This window comes from Rhinolophus sinicus, chromosome 15 (assembly GCF_057876585.1).
Source record: "Rhinolophus sinicus isolate RSI-liver-muscle chromosome 15, RSI-T2T, whole genome shotgun sequence".
Lineage (NCBI taxonomy): Eukaryota > Metazoa > Chordata > Mammalia > Chiroptera > Rhinolophidae > Rhinolophus > Rhinolophus sinicus.
In genome coordinates this window covers 104437025-104453667 of record NC_142515.1, presented here as the reverse complement: position 1 = coordinate 104453667, position 16643 = coordinate 104437025, and the positions used below count along the sequence as shown (strand labels likewise).

The 16643-nt window shown below is 38.5% G+C and overlaps 1 protein-coding gene across 2 annotated transcripts in view; it reads right to left on the bottom strand.

Annotated features, from left to right (window-relative positions):
• Positions 1-16643, bottom strand: part of KIF13B (kinesin family member 13B) — a 170617-nt gene that overhangs the window by 35106 nt on the left and 118868 nt on the right. For both annotated transcript variants that reach the window (XM_074338346.2, XM_074338347.2), the window contains exons 32-36: positions 16214-16306; positions 12150-12302; positions 11289-11366; positions 9919-9972; positions 822-933 (exon numbers count right to left, since the gene is read on the bottom strand). In XM_074338346.2, coding sequence (XP_074194447.2) covers positions 822-933; positions 9919-9972; positions 11289-11366; positions 12150-12302; positions 16214-16306 — 490 coding nt within the window. The remainder of the gene's footprint in view (positions 1-821; positions 934-9918; positions 9973-11288; positions 11367-12149; positions 12303-16213; positions 16307-16643) is intronic.

Genomic DNA, 16643 nt, shown 5'->3' with positions numbered 1-16643 from the left:
AGACAGAAATAACAGAAATCAATGAAAGAGAAAATAAAACCAAGTGTTGGTTCTGTGAGAAGACTATGAAAACTGATAAACCTGTCTCAAAAGTATTCAAGAAACACAAAGAAAACAAAAATTATCTATATGAGAATAAAAAGAATATCAAAACAGATCCCATTAAAAGGGCAACAGGGAAAACTGTAACATTTATGAAAATAAATGTAATAATTCAGATGAAATAGAAAATTCCCTGAAAAACATAATTTATGAAAACTGTTTCATAAGGGTATTCAAAAAGTTAAGTAACCTTACATTAAAGAAACTGAAGTCATAATTTAAAATCTTCCTATAGAGAAAATTCCAGGCCCAAATAGTGTCACTGGTGAATCCTGTCAAACATTGAAGGAAGTAACACCAAGCTTACATAAACCCTTTCAGAAAAAAAAGATGATGAGGAAAAAATTCCCAAGTCATTTTATGAGGCCAACATAATCACGATACCAAAACCTAAGACATTATTGTGAGAAAAGTACAGCTAGATATCCATCATAGAACATAGGCACAAAAATCCTTAACAAAATATCCGCAAATGGAATCAAGCAAATACAAAGTATAACAAACACATGATGATCCAGGGGGATTTATCACAGGAATGCAAGACAAATTCAACATTCAAAAATCAATATAACTTAACATGTCAAGACAAGAAAGAGGAAAATTCAGATGGGTTTTAACCAGTAGGACAGTGGTTCCCTGGTAGGAAATCCTGATTGAAACTATTTCTGAAAGCTGCTCAAATTTCATGACAATGATTGACAAATGAAAATATAAGTTACCTGGATCAGGAGAATGGTTATTTTGGGGACAACCAGGGAGGGATGGGGCCACAGGAGCTACTCCTCTGGAAACTTCGGTTTGAGATACATCCTGCTGACTTTCCCATCGACCCTATGCAGGACAAAATCGGAAATTTTGATCCAAATCAATCATCTAACAAAAAAAACTAAAGACACTTAAGACTGTTATACATTACTAAAGCTTTCTTCCCTTTATAGGACACAATCGATTTGATTACATAAGTACTTTTACTCTTGTACTTTTTAATCTTCTTTGTATTATATTATTAACTTCCCTAATAATAATAACACCTCACATTTGGATTTCCCTCCAGTTTACCACTCAGTTGGTCTCCTCAGTTCCATCCTAACATTCTTCATACTACATCATATTGCTTCCCACAAAATATGGATATAGTAACACATTCCTTCTGAAATTCTCCCTACATTCTGCTTCTTGGGCTGTTTTGGCTCTTCTGCCTCAAGATAACCATTTTTCACTTCAGATTCTCAACTGAAACCCAGGAACAACTCTAGTGGTGTCAGGTGTCTCTTCTCTCCTCTCCAGGAGTGCATCTTTCCATCCATTCACATATCGTTCACGAAAGGAAAAACTGTAGAACAGTATATTACCACGCTTCTCATTTTAAATAGACATTAAAGATAAGTTCCAGTTAAGTCCAAACCAAGGAACCCCAAGTTCCCAATAATGGAAGTCGGAATTAACAAGTTTTATTGCACTCTCAACTTATTTTGTAAATTCCCATTAAAGAGATTTCATTGGGTAATACCAAAACAATGCCAGCTACCGTGTTTCCCCAAAAATAAGACCTAGCCGGACAATCAGCTCTAAGGCATCTTTTGGAGCAAAGATTAATATACGACCCGGGTGGATATTAATGTTTGCTCCAAAGACGCATTACAGCTGATTATCCAGCTAGGTCTTACTTTCGGGGATCACTGATTAATTTACCATTCTAGAACTTGTGGTGAGCCATAAAAATGGTGATACCATCAAAGCACTTTTAACATTAGTCCCATCTTGGAAAGAAATAAATCCCAACCAAATGTTACAAGTACACAAACCAGTAATGGAGATGAGACGCAAATATTTCAAACACTTTAAGTTTCCATTTGATCCTCTGTTAATCACTGACTTCTTTTTCACTAGAGTTAAATAATGGCATCTTATATTAGTTTAAGCTAGTATTGCACAGATGAGCGACCGCCGCAACTAATGTGAGTTTTCATTAGTAATCGCCCGCAAAGCGAGTTTTCACCGCTCCAGAAGACAGATTGAGGTGGAAAGGCCTCTTACGTTTCAGATACGGATTGGAAACCTATCTGCTTTCAACAGCAACCTAAGTACTGATCATAAAATCAATGAGCTCTAAGTGATCTGGATCCTGTTTACCTTAGAGAACACTTTGCCCTAGGAACTCTCTCAGCACTTGACTTTTTTTCTTTAAATGGTATGGTGTTTAGCATTAGGAAGCAAGGAAACAAAAGAGACATGAAGAGAAGGTTTGGGAAGCCAAGAATTCTGAAATACTTCACTGCAGGAGCATTTGTGCTACTATGAATCACACACTGATTTACATACTTTAATGTTTCATTAATGTTGTTTGCATTTAAATGGCATCCTCTGTCTGGGAAGGGCGGCTCTGTGTATTCTGGGACATCGCACTCAGGTGGGTGAACACTAAGGTCAATAGCCCTTGGGGCTTCAAAAGCCTCATGCTTGGTTGACAGTGCTAAGCTCCTGCAAGGCTATTTTGAAGACAACTTACTCAATGTGAGAATACATTTATTTTCATATTTCAGATTTTCCTTCCTTGTTTGGCAGCTGACAGAGTGGCACTCTGTCCCTTTGGAAAACTGAGGAGCTGATTTGGAGTCGGCACCTCAGCTGTTTGGTGTATAATGGTCCAATGACAAATAATGTAGGTGTCACCTCTTCCCCAAGGCACACTCGGGGCTCTGCGAGCTTCCCGAGTAATTTTTCCCAGTTGGCACTCCCACACACAATGTTACTACCAAATCAGAATGAAAGCAATAACTCTTACTGTCTCATATATTCAAATAGCTCAAGTGAGAACATTTGAAAGGATGCACACAGTACTCACACACCGCCTCAGCCAGCCTGCTAGCCTTATCAGATAATGACAAATGGCGACACATTTCACTTCATCCACCTATCGTAACCGTCATCTTAACCTTGAGGAATCACGTATGCTAACTGTTCCCAGGTCTCGGTGACCAGAGACAAGGACACAGAGCGTCTCAAATCACTTTGAGACAGAACAAGCTCTGCTTCACAGGGAACAACAAATTTGGATAATGAACTGGGTACAACATTCCTCCCTCCTCTCTGTGACACCCACAGATCTCCGGGGAAACACTCTACTGAAATCATTCATTATATTCTTTTTCTCAAGCAGTACATGTCCCATTCTCTTGCCAGAAAATAAACCTGTGGTTCAGGGTCTAGCTACACCATGTACGCTGCCCTCCCAACCCCAGGGACAAGGCAATTAGTGTCTTTACAATTAATTTTATATGTTTGGCTGTTCCAGAGTCATCACCCTGTACTGAAAAGTTGGGGGGGGGGGGGGGGAAGCATCCCAGTTGAAGATAATTTAGAGGGAGAGGAACTCAGGACAATTAATAAAAACCATTTGGCCAGACCCTGGACCTCTCTGCTCTCTTATGAGCTCAGCTCTCAAAGTGAGAACGTGGCTGCTGCTGCTTTTTTTTTTCTTTAACTTCTACCACAGTTATCTATACTCTACTACCTAAAATCTAAAAAGATAAATCTGTGATCTGTTTCTAACATTCTGCTTGTCTATCAAACTTCAGAATCAGCCTAGATGAGGAGAGACGAGAGAGAAAACTCGGACATTGTTGTGGATCCTGCACTAGCCTCACACGTATTACAGAGGATGTGTCCTTACAGGCTGGATCCAAGGAAGCAAAATGCTGCTCGCAACAGTGACCATTTGTAGCTAGCACATGTTTACAGGCACAGGGGAAAAACACTGGAGGCTCTCAGCTGACCTGAGGACCTGATTGGGTCTCCGCCGCCCCCCCCCCCCCCCCCCAGCCACGTGCAGCCTCAGGTTTCCTGTGACGGGTCCTCTACGAGACACAGATTCTCTGAGTTTTCCACAAAGAGGTCTGTTTTTCATCAGGAAAGTATCAAAGAGGTACATCAAAAGAAGTGCCAGAGACGTTCCAGGCCCAAAGATGGCTTCTAACGCAGCTAAAGAAGTCGTCACACTTGGCATTGGCCCTTCCCAGGGCCACACGTGCTAACTGTAGTTTTGGGGAAGGGGATGTGGCCAAACACACAATTCAGTTTTGTTACCTGTATAGCCATCTAGGCTTCTGGCTGCTTCTAATTACATCAAAAACTCCAATCCGAAGATGACAAACACATTATCTTATTAACTTATTAAAAAACATAATTCCATCCAAAAGGGCTTTAGAAAACCCATTGTTTTTATGTTGACAATGTTCTTTGCATTGTAAAAGAGCTCTATGCACAGCCAATTTTTAGATGGAAAAACAATGTGCTGAAAATAATTCTGCACCTCAACATGAGTCCATCTTGGTAGACTGGTCATAAAAAAGTTTACTAAGTTTTCAGTAGATCTATAAAAGAATTGCCTTATGAACAGGGTGAAATATCCAGTTATAGTAAATAACATCACTGTGACTACGGATAGTTTATATTTTTAATTGAAAAGCTTATCAAGAGTAATTTTTTTTTTTTAGGCCCTAAGGTATATTTAGAAGTTGAGAGTAGTTAATCAAATTCAATTTTGATGGCGCTCAGGAAAACAATTCCAATTTTAATATGTAGCAAGCCTTGATAAATAAAGGAATGCAAAATACGGCTGGCTGAATTTGAAGTGTTACAGGCCCAAGTGTGAGATTGTTTTCCTCCCCCCTCTCCAACAGCGCTAATCCTATCAAGCTCTCTGTTCCTGCCTTCCTGCCACAGCTTTCAGTGTCATGCTGCTCCCAACTGACCAATCTTTTCCATGATATTAACTGAAAATTAGGAGAAAGGGAGACCTGAATCTACTCTGTGGCCTCTCCCTGCGTCTACACAATCTTTCCACTAACCTAAATGTTCTGAAGTCACACAGGGGAAGACACAGCAGATCAAATTCTTACTGTGTAATTCTGATTTCATAATCAAAATCAGAGGGAAAGCCAAAGGTGAACGTAAACAGAGAACCCAGAAATCGGCCCATTCAAGTTGACAAGGTAGACGTAACTAATGAAACCATAATTTTCAATTATTTCAGAAGACATCTTCAAGCATTTTAAGCATCATCAACTCCAGGTTAAAATGATATTTCTGACTCGACTCTTGTACATTAAATACTTTTGTGCAAAGAAACCAAGATGGTCCTGCTGAGCAAAGTTCTGTGGTGTCGACGGAATGCGCAAAGCACTTTTGCCATTTTTTCACTCCTCTCCTCTTGCCCCATGCTTGAGAAAAGAACATCTCGCAAGTTCTCAAATATTTATCTGTATTATTGGCTTAATATAAATTGACTCCAAATCCTCAGATTCCAGAGCCTTCTAAATTCAGTAAGAGGCCTAACTCCTCGTCTCTTTTGACCGATATTTTCAGTCTTAGGCCAGGTAACAAGAGATGTTAGAAAACAATCATACATACAGACTTCAGAAGTTACTTTCACAAAACGGTAAGTTGAAGAGCCAAAGAATTAGTATAATGTCGAATTTTGTCACCTTATAAAAACTATATTTAAAAACTCATTTTTATTCTCAAGGGAAAAACAAGCATGTTAAGTTTCAGACAGTAGGACAGCACTTGCATCCTGCTCATTAGGAAAACCTAATGGAATAATTGCCTCTCCCTGGATCTCTGACAACAGAAGAATACAGGAATCCCCAAAAGAAAAGAAAAAAAAACAAAAAAACATGAATCTGAAATTTTCCAAACAATTTCTTCAGTCATCTTTCCTTTAGGATTTTGTGAGCAAATTGTTATGGATAAAGCAACAGAAGATCTTCTCAAACCACTGCATATAAAAGAACAAAAACTTCTAGCTACTTAAAAGGGTAGAGAATAGAATTTTTACATTTTAATTTATTTAATTTTTAAATAGGTTATTGGTTCACATAATCTAAACCCAAACAATATAAAAAGCATACAGTGAGAAGGTGCCTACCTCTACCCCCACATATTTCTACCCTTTCCCGAGGCAGATGAAAAATGGTATTAGTTTCTCAGAGAGCCTCATAAGGTTTCTTACGTATATGGAAGCAAATCCATAAACAGCCACACACACTTCTCTCTCGTCTTCCCACTTTGGGAATACAAATGGCAGCATACTGTTCTGTACTTCATTTTTAATCACTAAGTATATCCTGGTGACCTTTCCACATTAGTAACTGGAGGGGTTCCTGATTATTTTTACAGCTGCACAGCATCCCACTTATTTATTTGTGTGTGCACGCGTGCATGTGGGTGTGGGTAAAATGTGCTTAACCAGACTAAACCAAGGGACGTTTAGTTTGTTTCCAATCTTCTGCCATTATAAACAATGTCACAGTGGACACCCTTGTATATATGTCGTTTCACATGTGTGTAAGCACTGCTGCTGTGTAAAGGGGTTTAATAGGACTCACATAATCTGTACGTCAGTTAGTTTAAACACTACGCAATTCTGAGGAATTCGGGTATGGGTCGCATTAATAACACACTTTGAATACAAGGCAATGCCATATTTGAAGATATTTTTCATTGTTTCATTAAAAAGGCCATAGGGAGAACCTCTGTTCATTGCTGCTGATAGGAGGGGAAACGTTTCTTTTCTCACATGGAAGTAAATATAATTTTAAGAACGTTTCAACTACTGGGCTTGGAGATGATGGGTCCTGGAAAAACACACTTAAAAAATAAATAAACAGTTTGGGAAAAAAAAAAGAATATTTATTTTCCCTAAAAATCTTTTAAGATGCTCTGCTTTAGACGACAAAACTACTGAGGGCCCCTCATCTAACAATGGACGAGCCACTCTGTACTCCCCGCTGAGGTGAGCCTGACAGCAAGTCCTCTTTGCTTAGTATTCTTTTTGCTTTGTTTTCTAGCATCACAGGTATAATCCTCTACTACCTGACTTTCTTTATGCACTAGATAGGTCCATCCATCATAATCTGTCTTAGAACAATTTTCCTCAACCTTTTCCCTAGTGAAAAGCAAAAGGTCTCTAATTTTGATACGTAAACATTCATTCAACCTGCAGATCTGGACACAAGCGAGAAGTGATGCCCATGGGACAGTGACAAGACAATGGCTGAAGCCCAGTTATACCTGGTACCCTTTCAGGGCTCATGGGTGCCAAGAGTTCCAAACAAGATAAAAATGATAGGTCCACACTGAACGGGGAGCAGAGCTGGACTGGCAAGTGGAGAAACCTTCCGTTTTCCCTGGCAATGTAGTATCATTACCAGACACGGAAGTACCACTGTCTGTCAGAGAGTGGGGACTGCTATGGTCAGGGAGGAGCAGGAGAGACCGAGTTCTGAGGAAGTTGCTGCAATGAGAGTCAAGGATGTGTCCCTTTTTTTGACATGTATGATGACAACTTAAAATACATATTGAAACAGAGTGGCGAGACCCATATCCTTCTCGCTATGATGGCACCACGACATCAGCAAAATCGGAGAGGGTGGAAATCAGACTTTCCTCATCTTCAACAAATTACCCAGGCACCCCAAGAAATCAAGATGACTAAAATAGGGGAAGTCCTGGTGGAGCAACAAAAGTATGTAATGTTATATATACTCATTTAAATGACTTCTAACTTCACCCCAACCCTCCACAGAAATTGCCCTGGGAAAGGTCTCCAACAAACTCTTTACTGTCACATTCAAATAGTCTTTTCAGTCCTCACTTTACAGTCTCTGAAGAATCTGGAAGGGGTCCTTCTTCACACCTTTAGTTGCCAAGTCACACTCAGTTGCCAAGTCACTCTCCCTTCCTGGTCGCCTTGCCTCTCTGAGGCTTCCTTTCAGTGGCTCGGCCAGTTTCTGCTCCTGCACTTGCCGCTACGTGTCATCATCATGCCCTCACGGCCTCACCTCTGTGACCTAATCCCTCCCACTATTTCAACTATGCCCTGACCTCCTCACTCTGTTTTCAGCCCAGGCTTCCAGACACTTGAACTGGCGATAGATACCTTACTGTCAAAAACTGAACTACATCATTTTCTTCCCCAAGCCTGCCCCTCCTACAGTTCATCTCTGTATACAATCGTCCAGAAACCCTGGTGCCACCCTAGTCTCCCCGCTCACTCAGCCTCACCCTTCATGCCCACAGAATTCTGAGATTCTGTCTCCTTAACATATCTCAGTCTCTCCTCTTCCCTCTGCCCACTGCTGAATCTTCTCCCTTACCTGATCTCTCCACCCTCCAATTAAAAATTTGTTCGCACTTTTGCAATGATAACTGCATGCATTTTTACTATATACATTATTCCAATGTAATTTTATGGATCATAGCCAGGAACAGAAGTGACCTTTAGGTGAAGTGTTAAAAAAAAAACTTTCCAATTCAAATTTAAGCATGGTACACCTCCAGTGGCTCCTTGGCACACGTAAGATCTTCTCAAATAAGGCCCCCTTTCTCTGGGGGCCCTCGACTTTAACTCACGCTGGGTGCACTGTCATGAGCACAGCAAACTCTTTCATCCCTCCACACTTTGTTCACACTATTGCTTCAGCTCCTTCTCTGCTTTGGGTGGACCTTATCGTCTTTCCGTGTTAAGCTTCTGTGGGGTTTCTCCTCTCTGCAGCCTCTTCATCTTTGCATAATGCACATAAAAGTGTCCACTCCCTGCTTTGGGCTCCTACTCTACCTCGCCACACTTCTATTAGAGCATCTATGCTCCTTTATTCTATTTATTTGGAGTTGATAAAGCACAATATTTTTCTTTCAAGTAGATACTATTATTTTCTATTATTTTCTCCATTTAAACATAAGGAAACTGGGCAGGGGTGGGGGGGATAGAAAAGCTAAAAAAAATTTGGCCACTTCTTTCAATAAACTTACAATTGAGGATCTGGGTTAGATGTATTTCCAAAAAACACAGAAAGTCATGTTTTTGCCTTATAAATAGGCTTTCCTTAAAATATTTCATTTATTTACATTTTAAAATAATGTAAACAATTTTCCAAAAACTCTGCTTCATTCAGGTAATTGCAACCTATGCTTTGCTTACCAAGAGCTAATCAAACTTATTGAACCAGTATAAAGGAGTACTAAACCTTAGCACACTTTCAGAGACACGGTAGATAATCAGTAAATTGATGAGTTGGAAAGCAATTTATATATCTATAAACATTTACACACACACACACCACACACACACTCATTTTTATAATCTAAGTTACTAGTAGTTTGCCTGAAGTAACAGGATATACACATACATACATATTATTATTTCAGGCAAACTACTAGTAACCTAGATCCTAAAAATGAGTGTTTATCAACTTTACTCTTTTTATAAGGAAAAGTTCAAACATATACAAAAACAGTATAGCATAACTAACAATAATAGAAAGAGTAGTGTAATGAATCTCACTTAGCTTTAATAATTATCATTAAATAGCCAATCTTATTAACAAGTAAATAAATTCCAGCTAACAAAATTTCTGTTCCATATTTTTTTTCTTCTAAAAAATAATATTAACTTTAGGGTATAATCTTCTTATTCTTCATACATTTTCAATCATTACATTACTATTTTATCATTAAAAACCTGATTTGAAATCCCTTTTATGACACAAATTGGAAGAACATTTTAAACAGAAATATAAACTTAAGCAACAAAGTTGTTTTTTAACCCCTAAAAAGTAGAGTAATAAGAAGGTCTATTAAATCATATTCTAACTGGCAGGTAAAAAGAAATGAACTCTAAACACATTCCAATAAATTTCACAGGCACAGAAGAATAGGAGAACTTCTGGCCTGCAAAACTAGCACGTGATATTTGAGAGAAGGAAAGCTGAATGGGAAATAGGGCTAAGACACAAAGAACGTACAAAAGCTTACCTTGTTGCTGCCTAGACTGTAGGATGGAATGAGATCTTGACGGCTGCCAGACAACTGAACAAGACATAACGAGGGGGATTAGTCCTTTATGTGTGAAAGTACATAAATCAACAGTCCTAGAAACAAGACTTTGAAAATCAAATCAACCGCATGTTAAAGTTGGATGGTAGCAGAGAGGTTGTCAAGACAAAAGTTGCAAACTAGATTAGTGAGTGGCCTTGGGATATTGTGAGGCACAGATTTTTTAAAAAGTGAATTAGTTATCAACAATTTTAAGACGGGAGGTTTGTGTAAGATCAGATATCCAGTTTCCACTGAGACAGCAACTAAATGGGCCTAAATAAGAGATACTCTTTTTGTTTATCCCCTTCCATTTAGAGCACACCAGGTCACCGGGTACCTTACCTGTGTCCTGATCTTACAACTCCTTTTTCTAGATATTCATAGAAAATGTATACACTCAAACCATTTTAAACCACATGATTATAAATACCAAATTGTTGCAGATGTCAGTACATTTTAATATATCATATTCTGAAGGAATGAGAAGATATTTATGTTGAATTAAAGTGACATTTCTTAATGTCTGAGAATGTTCCCAATATTTCGGTCTCAGAGCATTAGTGATGTCACTCAGTCACTCAGGGGCCACATGTGCCCTCCGGTTTGATACCCTTCTTACTGCTCACTATTGTCTCTCAAACACTAAGGCTAAGGGACAGCTACTCTTTGTCACAATGCTTATACTGTGTTTTTTCTTAGCATAAAGTTCAGACAAAGGTATAGTATTTCTCATAACTACACCTTTATCAAAAGTAAGAAAAGGAGATAAATCACAGGGTGTCAAGCATATTTCTTTGTGAAGAATTATTTGCATGCTTAATATGCACATAAACTATTTATCTATGTTTAAAAAAACAACAACAAACTTAAGATACTTAAGTGAAATAAACCTAACTTGTTTTACACACTTATACTATACTGGATGACGTGTAAGCAATTCAATTTGTAAACCTCACCCAGACTTCTCTCAATTTAAAGTCATTAAATTAAGCCCAGAAAATTCAAAAGGGATTCCCTAGGCACTGGGCTAGGTTGGTTTTAGTTCAACACTCACTGAGCACCTACAGTCACTATACCAGGCACTGGTGCTTAGAAATAAAGGGGAAAAACTAGAGAGGAACTTAAATGGGTACCCTTCCCCTATTATCAGTGAGGACAGTGATAGACGCATGCACAGATCCTACCGCGAAGAGAAGGGGCAGGCAGGGCACTGCCATCAGTTCAGAGAAAGAAATGACATCCAAGGACGGAAAGAGGAGGAAAGGAGAACACGAGCAGAGCACAGAATGGGGATTCCAGGTACTCACCCTGTTCACATTTGGAGAGCTAATACTCCTCCTATTCAGCTTCCCTTTCCCTGTCAACTGTTCCTTCACTGCAACTTCCTGTCAGACAGGAAAAAGAGGAAAAATACTTACTAGAGACACACCTCCAAAGCAATACTATCAACAGCGGGCTTTGAGCTACCATGTCTACATACACATTCCTAGTTCTGTCATGTTACTTCACATGACAGAATGCTCGAATTCCAATCACTGCAGAATATTCAGTTAATGATACAGCTGGCAGGTTACCTACACCATTCTCTTCTTTATCTACTGATGGTCCCTTTGCAGACGGCCTCTCCTGGGAGGTGAGTCCCAGGAGAAAGATCGTGAAAATTAGACCATTCACATTTATTTTTCATTAGTATCTTTGGTTTTTTAAAAAAGTCTCAATATTGCTAGGTAAAAGGAGGTTTAGGGTTTCGCTGAGGACTAGGTTTATTGCTGGCATTTCTATTATACCTTCTACACACCGCTCTAAGGCTGTAGCAGGCATACCCAGCTACGAGGGGCCCACTGTGCCTCATTACTGCGTATTTCTTCAGCAACATTATTGCCCAGTATGAAGGAATTTTTAAAATAATTCTTTAGCCAGTAAGAGTTAAATATTTTCTTCCATTACTCCAAGGCAACTAAATAACTATGTAGTGTCTTGGAAAAAGTAATTTTCCAAATGTAGCTTTTATATCTTCAAAGACTTAACCGGCATGTTTAAGCTAAATTAATATGCTCCACTTAAACAGACACTTCAAAAGTTTAGACATAACAGTACTGTGAATTGCAGAAAGTCAAACACAGAATCAGGTTGGGTTAGCACTGCGGCTACCAGCTCTGTGGGCTGACCTGGCGAAGACGATCTAACGTGAGAAGGTTCTCCACGGCCAGCACACTTCTGAGGTATTTTTCAATATAAGCCTCTGAGTCAGGGGAAGCCGTGTTTTCAACATTAGTTGCCATTCTTGCTAATGTTTCTCGTTCCTCAACTCCCTGGGCATCCTGGAGAATGGAAAGTGGTGTATTAAAATTAAGTACACTGCAGAAGAAAACATAAATGCTTCTTGAGCTACACAAATACACACACAAATACATGCATGCGCGCACACACACACACACACACACACACACACACAGTACTGAACTGAACTAATAAATAGGATACATTCCAAAGTTCCATTTTAAAGTCAGCTTCTGGAACTCAAAACTCATTTCCCACAGAAATCACGGTATAAATGGTTATTAGGTTGTCTTGAAAGGCTAGTTTAAACACAGTGTAGCTGAAAGAGCACACTCTCAACAAAACTGTCCTCTATTGCCATTGAAAACAAAAACATTAGTTAGAAAGGATTTGGTGGGCTAGCTGGAAATTGAACCACCACAACACTTGAGGAACGTATCTTGAAGGGCAAGAGAGAGGAATGAGGATCTGGGGTGACAGCTAGAGAAGGGTGGGAACCAAACAACTACAGTAGGTGGCAGACACGGGTATGGAGAATAAGAGCGGAAAGAAGGGCTGAGTTTCAACACTTTTACTAGGCAGCCTATCACGGACCACATGTTCAAAATGCGGCAGCTTCTAAAACTGGTCTCCATCCACAACTCTGGAGGGGCAGAGGCCAAAAGGCAGGGAGCCTACCAAGAAGAGAAGGAGCTCGGCATTCTCCCTCACTGTGCTTTCCAGTAGAGCCCACCCTGCTCCTCTGACGGGGGCAGATATGCACAAGCCAGGGAAGGACTTCGTTAATGTACTCAATCACCTCAAGCCAACTTGTTTCTAACAAATTACTCTTCTCAGGGAAAATCAGATACTTTATTTACTTGTAAACTGGTTATAATAATGTCAAAAACTACAAAATATATGTCCGTATGCTACTGCAACTGAAGATGCCATCAACTTTAAGAAATAACATCTTTCTATACAACTCTCAGGAGAAAAAAAATTGCCAATTAATTTTAAGATATCAATTGTAAGCCACATTCTAACCTCAAAAATATTTTTAAAAATTTAAATGAGCATTAGAACAGACTAAACAAGGAAGAATTTGAAAGATGGCAAAACTTCTGTCTCCTATAGTAATTCATCTGAGCCTTTTAATAACTCTGAAAAGAAGAAATCATTCTCATTTTATAGATGAGGAAAGCGGAAAACTATATAATTAACAAAAGAGGTTAAGATTAGAACTTAGGTCTCCTGACTCCTGATATTGCATGCATTCTTTTTACCATTAATTCTTTTTACCATTCAACACAGAATACTTTCTGGTGTCTGAAGGGGATAGACATCATCCTGATTTTTAAAAAAGGGGAAAGTTTTAAGAAACACATATATCCATGTTACTCACACAACTATCAAGATGTCAAGTATTTCCGTTACCTCAGGAAGCTCATTCATGGGCTACAGTCCCTTCGTCACGGCAAGAGAATTTCTTGGCCCATAGATTAGCTTCACTTGTTTTAGAATTTTAAATAAATGGGATCATACCCTTTTAGGTCTTGCTTCTTTCACTCAGCATAATGACTCTGAGATTAATTTATATAGTAGTTCATTTCTTTGTATAGCGGATTAAGATTCCAAAGTATGGATATACCACAATTTATTTAGCCATTCATCTGCTGATGGATGTTTGGGGTTGTTTCCAGTTTTAGGTTATTTTGAATTAAGTTGCTATGAATATTCTTGTGCAAGTCTTTATGGATATATGCTTTCATTTTTCTTGCTTAAGGACTTAGAAGTGGAATTACTGGATCATGGGGCAGGTGTATATTTTCTAAAGCGGTTGGTATCATTTCATACTCCTACTAGCAATGAAAGCATTCTGGTTGCTTTTTAAAAAACATCTCCTGTTGCTCTCTGGCCTTTGACCATTTCTTTTTTGCCATCAGCCTTCAAAGCTTCTGTCAAATAAGGAACACAAAGAACTTTTCGGGGCTTCTTCGTGATGAAACCTAGCTTCTTAAGGGATCTTTTTGTTTTTAAATAAAAAATAAACTAAGTGTAGTCCTGACACTGTAAGCTGTAAGTCTCACTTTTCCTTTTTCTCTACCATCAGGATTTGATAATGTGAAAATAACGCTTGCAAACTGAGATGTTTCGCTAATTATTAACAGGTACCCCAGTCACATGAGGCTCTATGTTTATCTTTCAGCTGATTCCCCCACATTTCTTCCCTTTGAAAACCATATTACCTGAAAATAAAAGCACTTTTAAAGAAGGTAAGAAAACTACCAGTTGGGGGACCGGGGGGAAGATGAAGAGAACAAAGGAAGAACTGAAGACGGCTCACGTAGCTGTCATTATGTACACTAGATTGTGAATGCAGCTGTTTCTCAACTGCATTCAAATCATTTCTAGAGTTAAGATCTGAAACAACTGGAAAAACATTCAGACACAGAGAATAAACAGTAAGTCTCTAATCAAACACATAAGTATACAAGGAGTAATCTATTATAGACCCAAGATTTTGCAGGTAGTCTAACTCTGAAAACAGACTTAACATTTGTTCAGCAGGCTCCAAATTAAATAGTTTAACAGTTAATATTTACTGTGTAAGTCTAACACTTTGAAGATCCAGGAAATAACTAGTTACTATTTGACATTCTTTGAGAGGAAAATGTGCGTTTGCGATATAAGAAACCTAAAACAAAGCCTAAGTATTGCGTAATCTTTTTACTCTTCCCAAAACTGGTCTCTGTATTAAAATATATTGTCCATCTATTGCTCAAACACTCAGTGGAATCAGTCAACAAATCCTGAGCCCTTAAATGAAGAGAATGAGGCTGATACTGGAGGTGTGGTTAAGAGGAAGTGTTCAGCCCCACGGCTGCCGTTCCATTTTCCACTCCTGAGGAAAGTTCAGTCTCACTCCCTGCTTCTGGACAATGAGTGTGTCAGAGGGACTGCTCTTCTTTCTCTTTTTCATATTCCTTTTCTTAGACCCTCTAATTTCTCCCCCCCCTGAAAGAAAGGCCTCCAAGTCCAGCAGTGCCGGTGCCCAGATAAATAAATCTGTCTAATTCAGGAATTAAATATTAGGAAGCATGTATAAACTGCATCCTCCAATAAGCTTCTGTCAGGGATAGTTTAAGCTCCATTTGTTTAATTCCTATGAATATCTCAGTGCATAAAAAGAAATAATAATAAACTAATAGTAGCAACTATAATAGTAATAGCAATCGCAATAATACCAACAATTTGTATACATTGTCTCATTTAATCCTTAAAAACCAGCCTGTTCGGAAGGCATCACTAACCTCATCTGATAAATGAAACTATTTAGGCTCAGAGCACCTACCTAAGTTCACTTCGGTAATAGGTGAAATAAACAAGATTTCTGTTTGACTCCAAAATGAAACACTAACTCTCTATGCTATACAATGTTGTCTCCCTTCGAGGGTTACAATATTATCTTATGTCTTTTTAAAAATTTATTATTTATGAAAGTATAGTTGACATACAACATTAGATTAGTTTCAGGTGTACAACATAGCAATTTGACATTTATATGCCTTAGAATGTGATCATCACAATAAGTCTGGGACCCATTTGTCACCATACGAAGTTATTACGATCTTATTGACTATATTCCCTGCGCAGCACATTATATCCCTGTGACTTCATTTATTTTATAACTGGAAGTTTGTACCTTTTATTCCTCTTCACATTCTCAGTGAAAAAGTGTTGATTTGCATTTCAAAAGAATATTCTTCTTTAACAAAATACTAAAACCAGAACCTTTAAAGCCACAAGTACATTTTACTATGAGTCCAATTAAGATTAGGAAGTTGCTCTAAAAATCTATAGCATTTCCCTAAATATACAATTCCATTTAATACAGATTTCTTGGGTAGGTGACTTTTCAGGAAGTTACATGTTTATTTTCAGTAAATTCAAATTTCATATGACCCTTCACCTCTGGAATATTGGAGACAATTTCAAAAGTCACTCCGCAGCCAGGAATAGAACTTCGATGAGACATCTTTTTTAGGAGACTCTGAGCAAAACCCTAGAGAAAAACAAAATAGAACATATGGTTTCCCATCTCAAAAACTGAGTTTACATTGACAGAGAGACAGCATAAAGATATTGCATTCATTCTAACCAAGAAGAAACAGTATTTCTCATATAAGCAAGTTGAAATTCAAATCACTAAATACAAGTTCCTCAACTTTATCTTAGTACAAACCAACTTAGATACCTGTGCATCTAAATGTGCACAATGGGTGACAGGTCCTGTACCCAGTGTATGAAAAGTATAGACCCTAACCTGGAAACTGGCACTAGGCATCAGGTTCAGCTCTGCTAAAGGGCTACAGAAATAAGGCTGTTGACTTCTACACAAT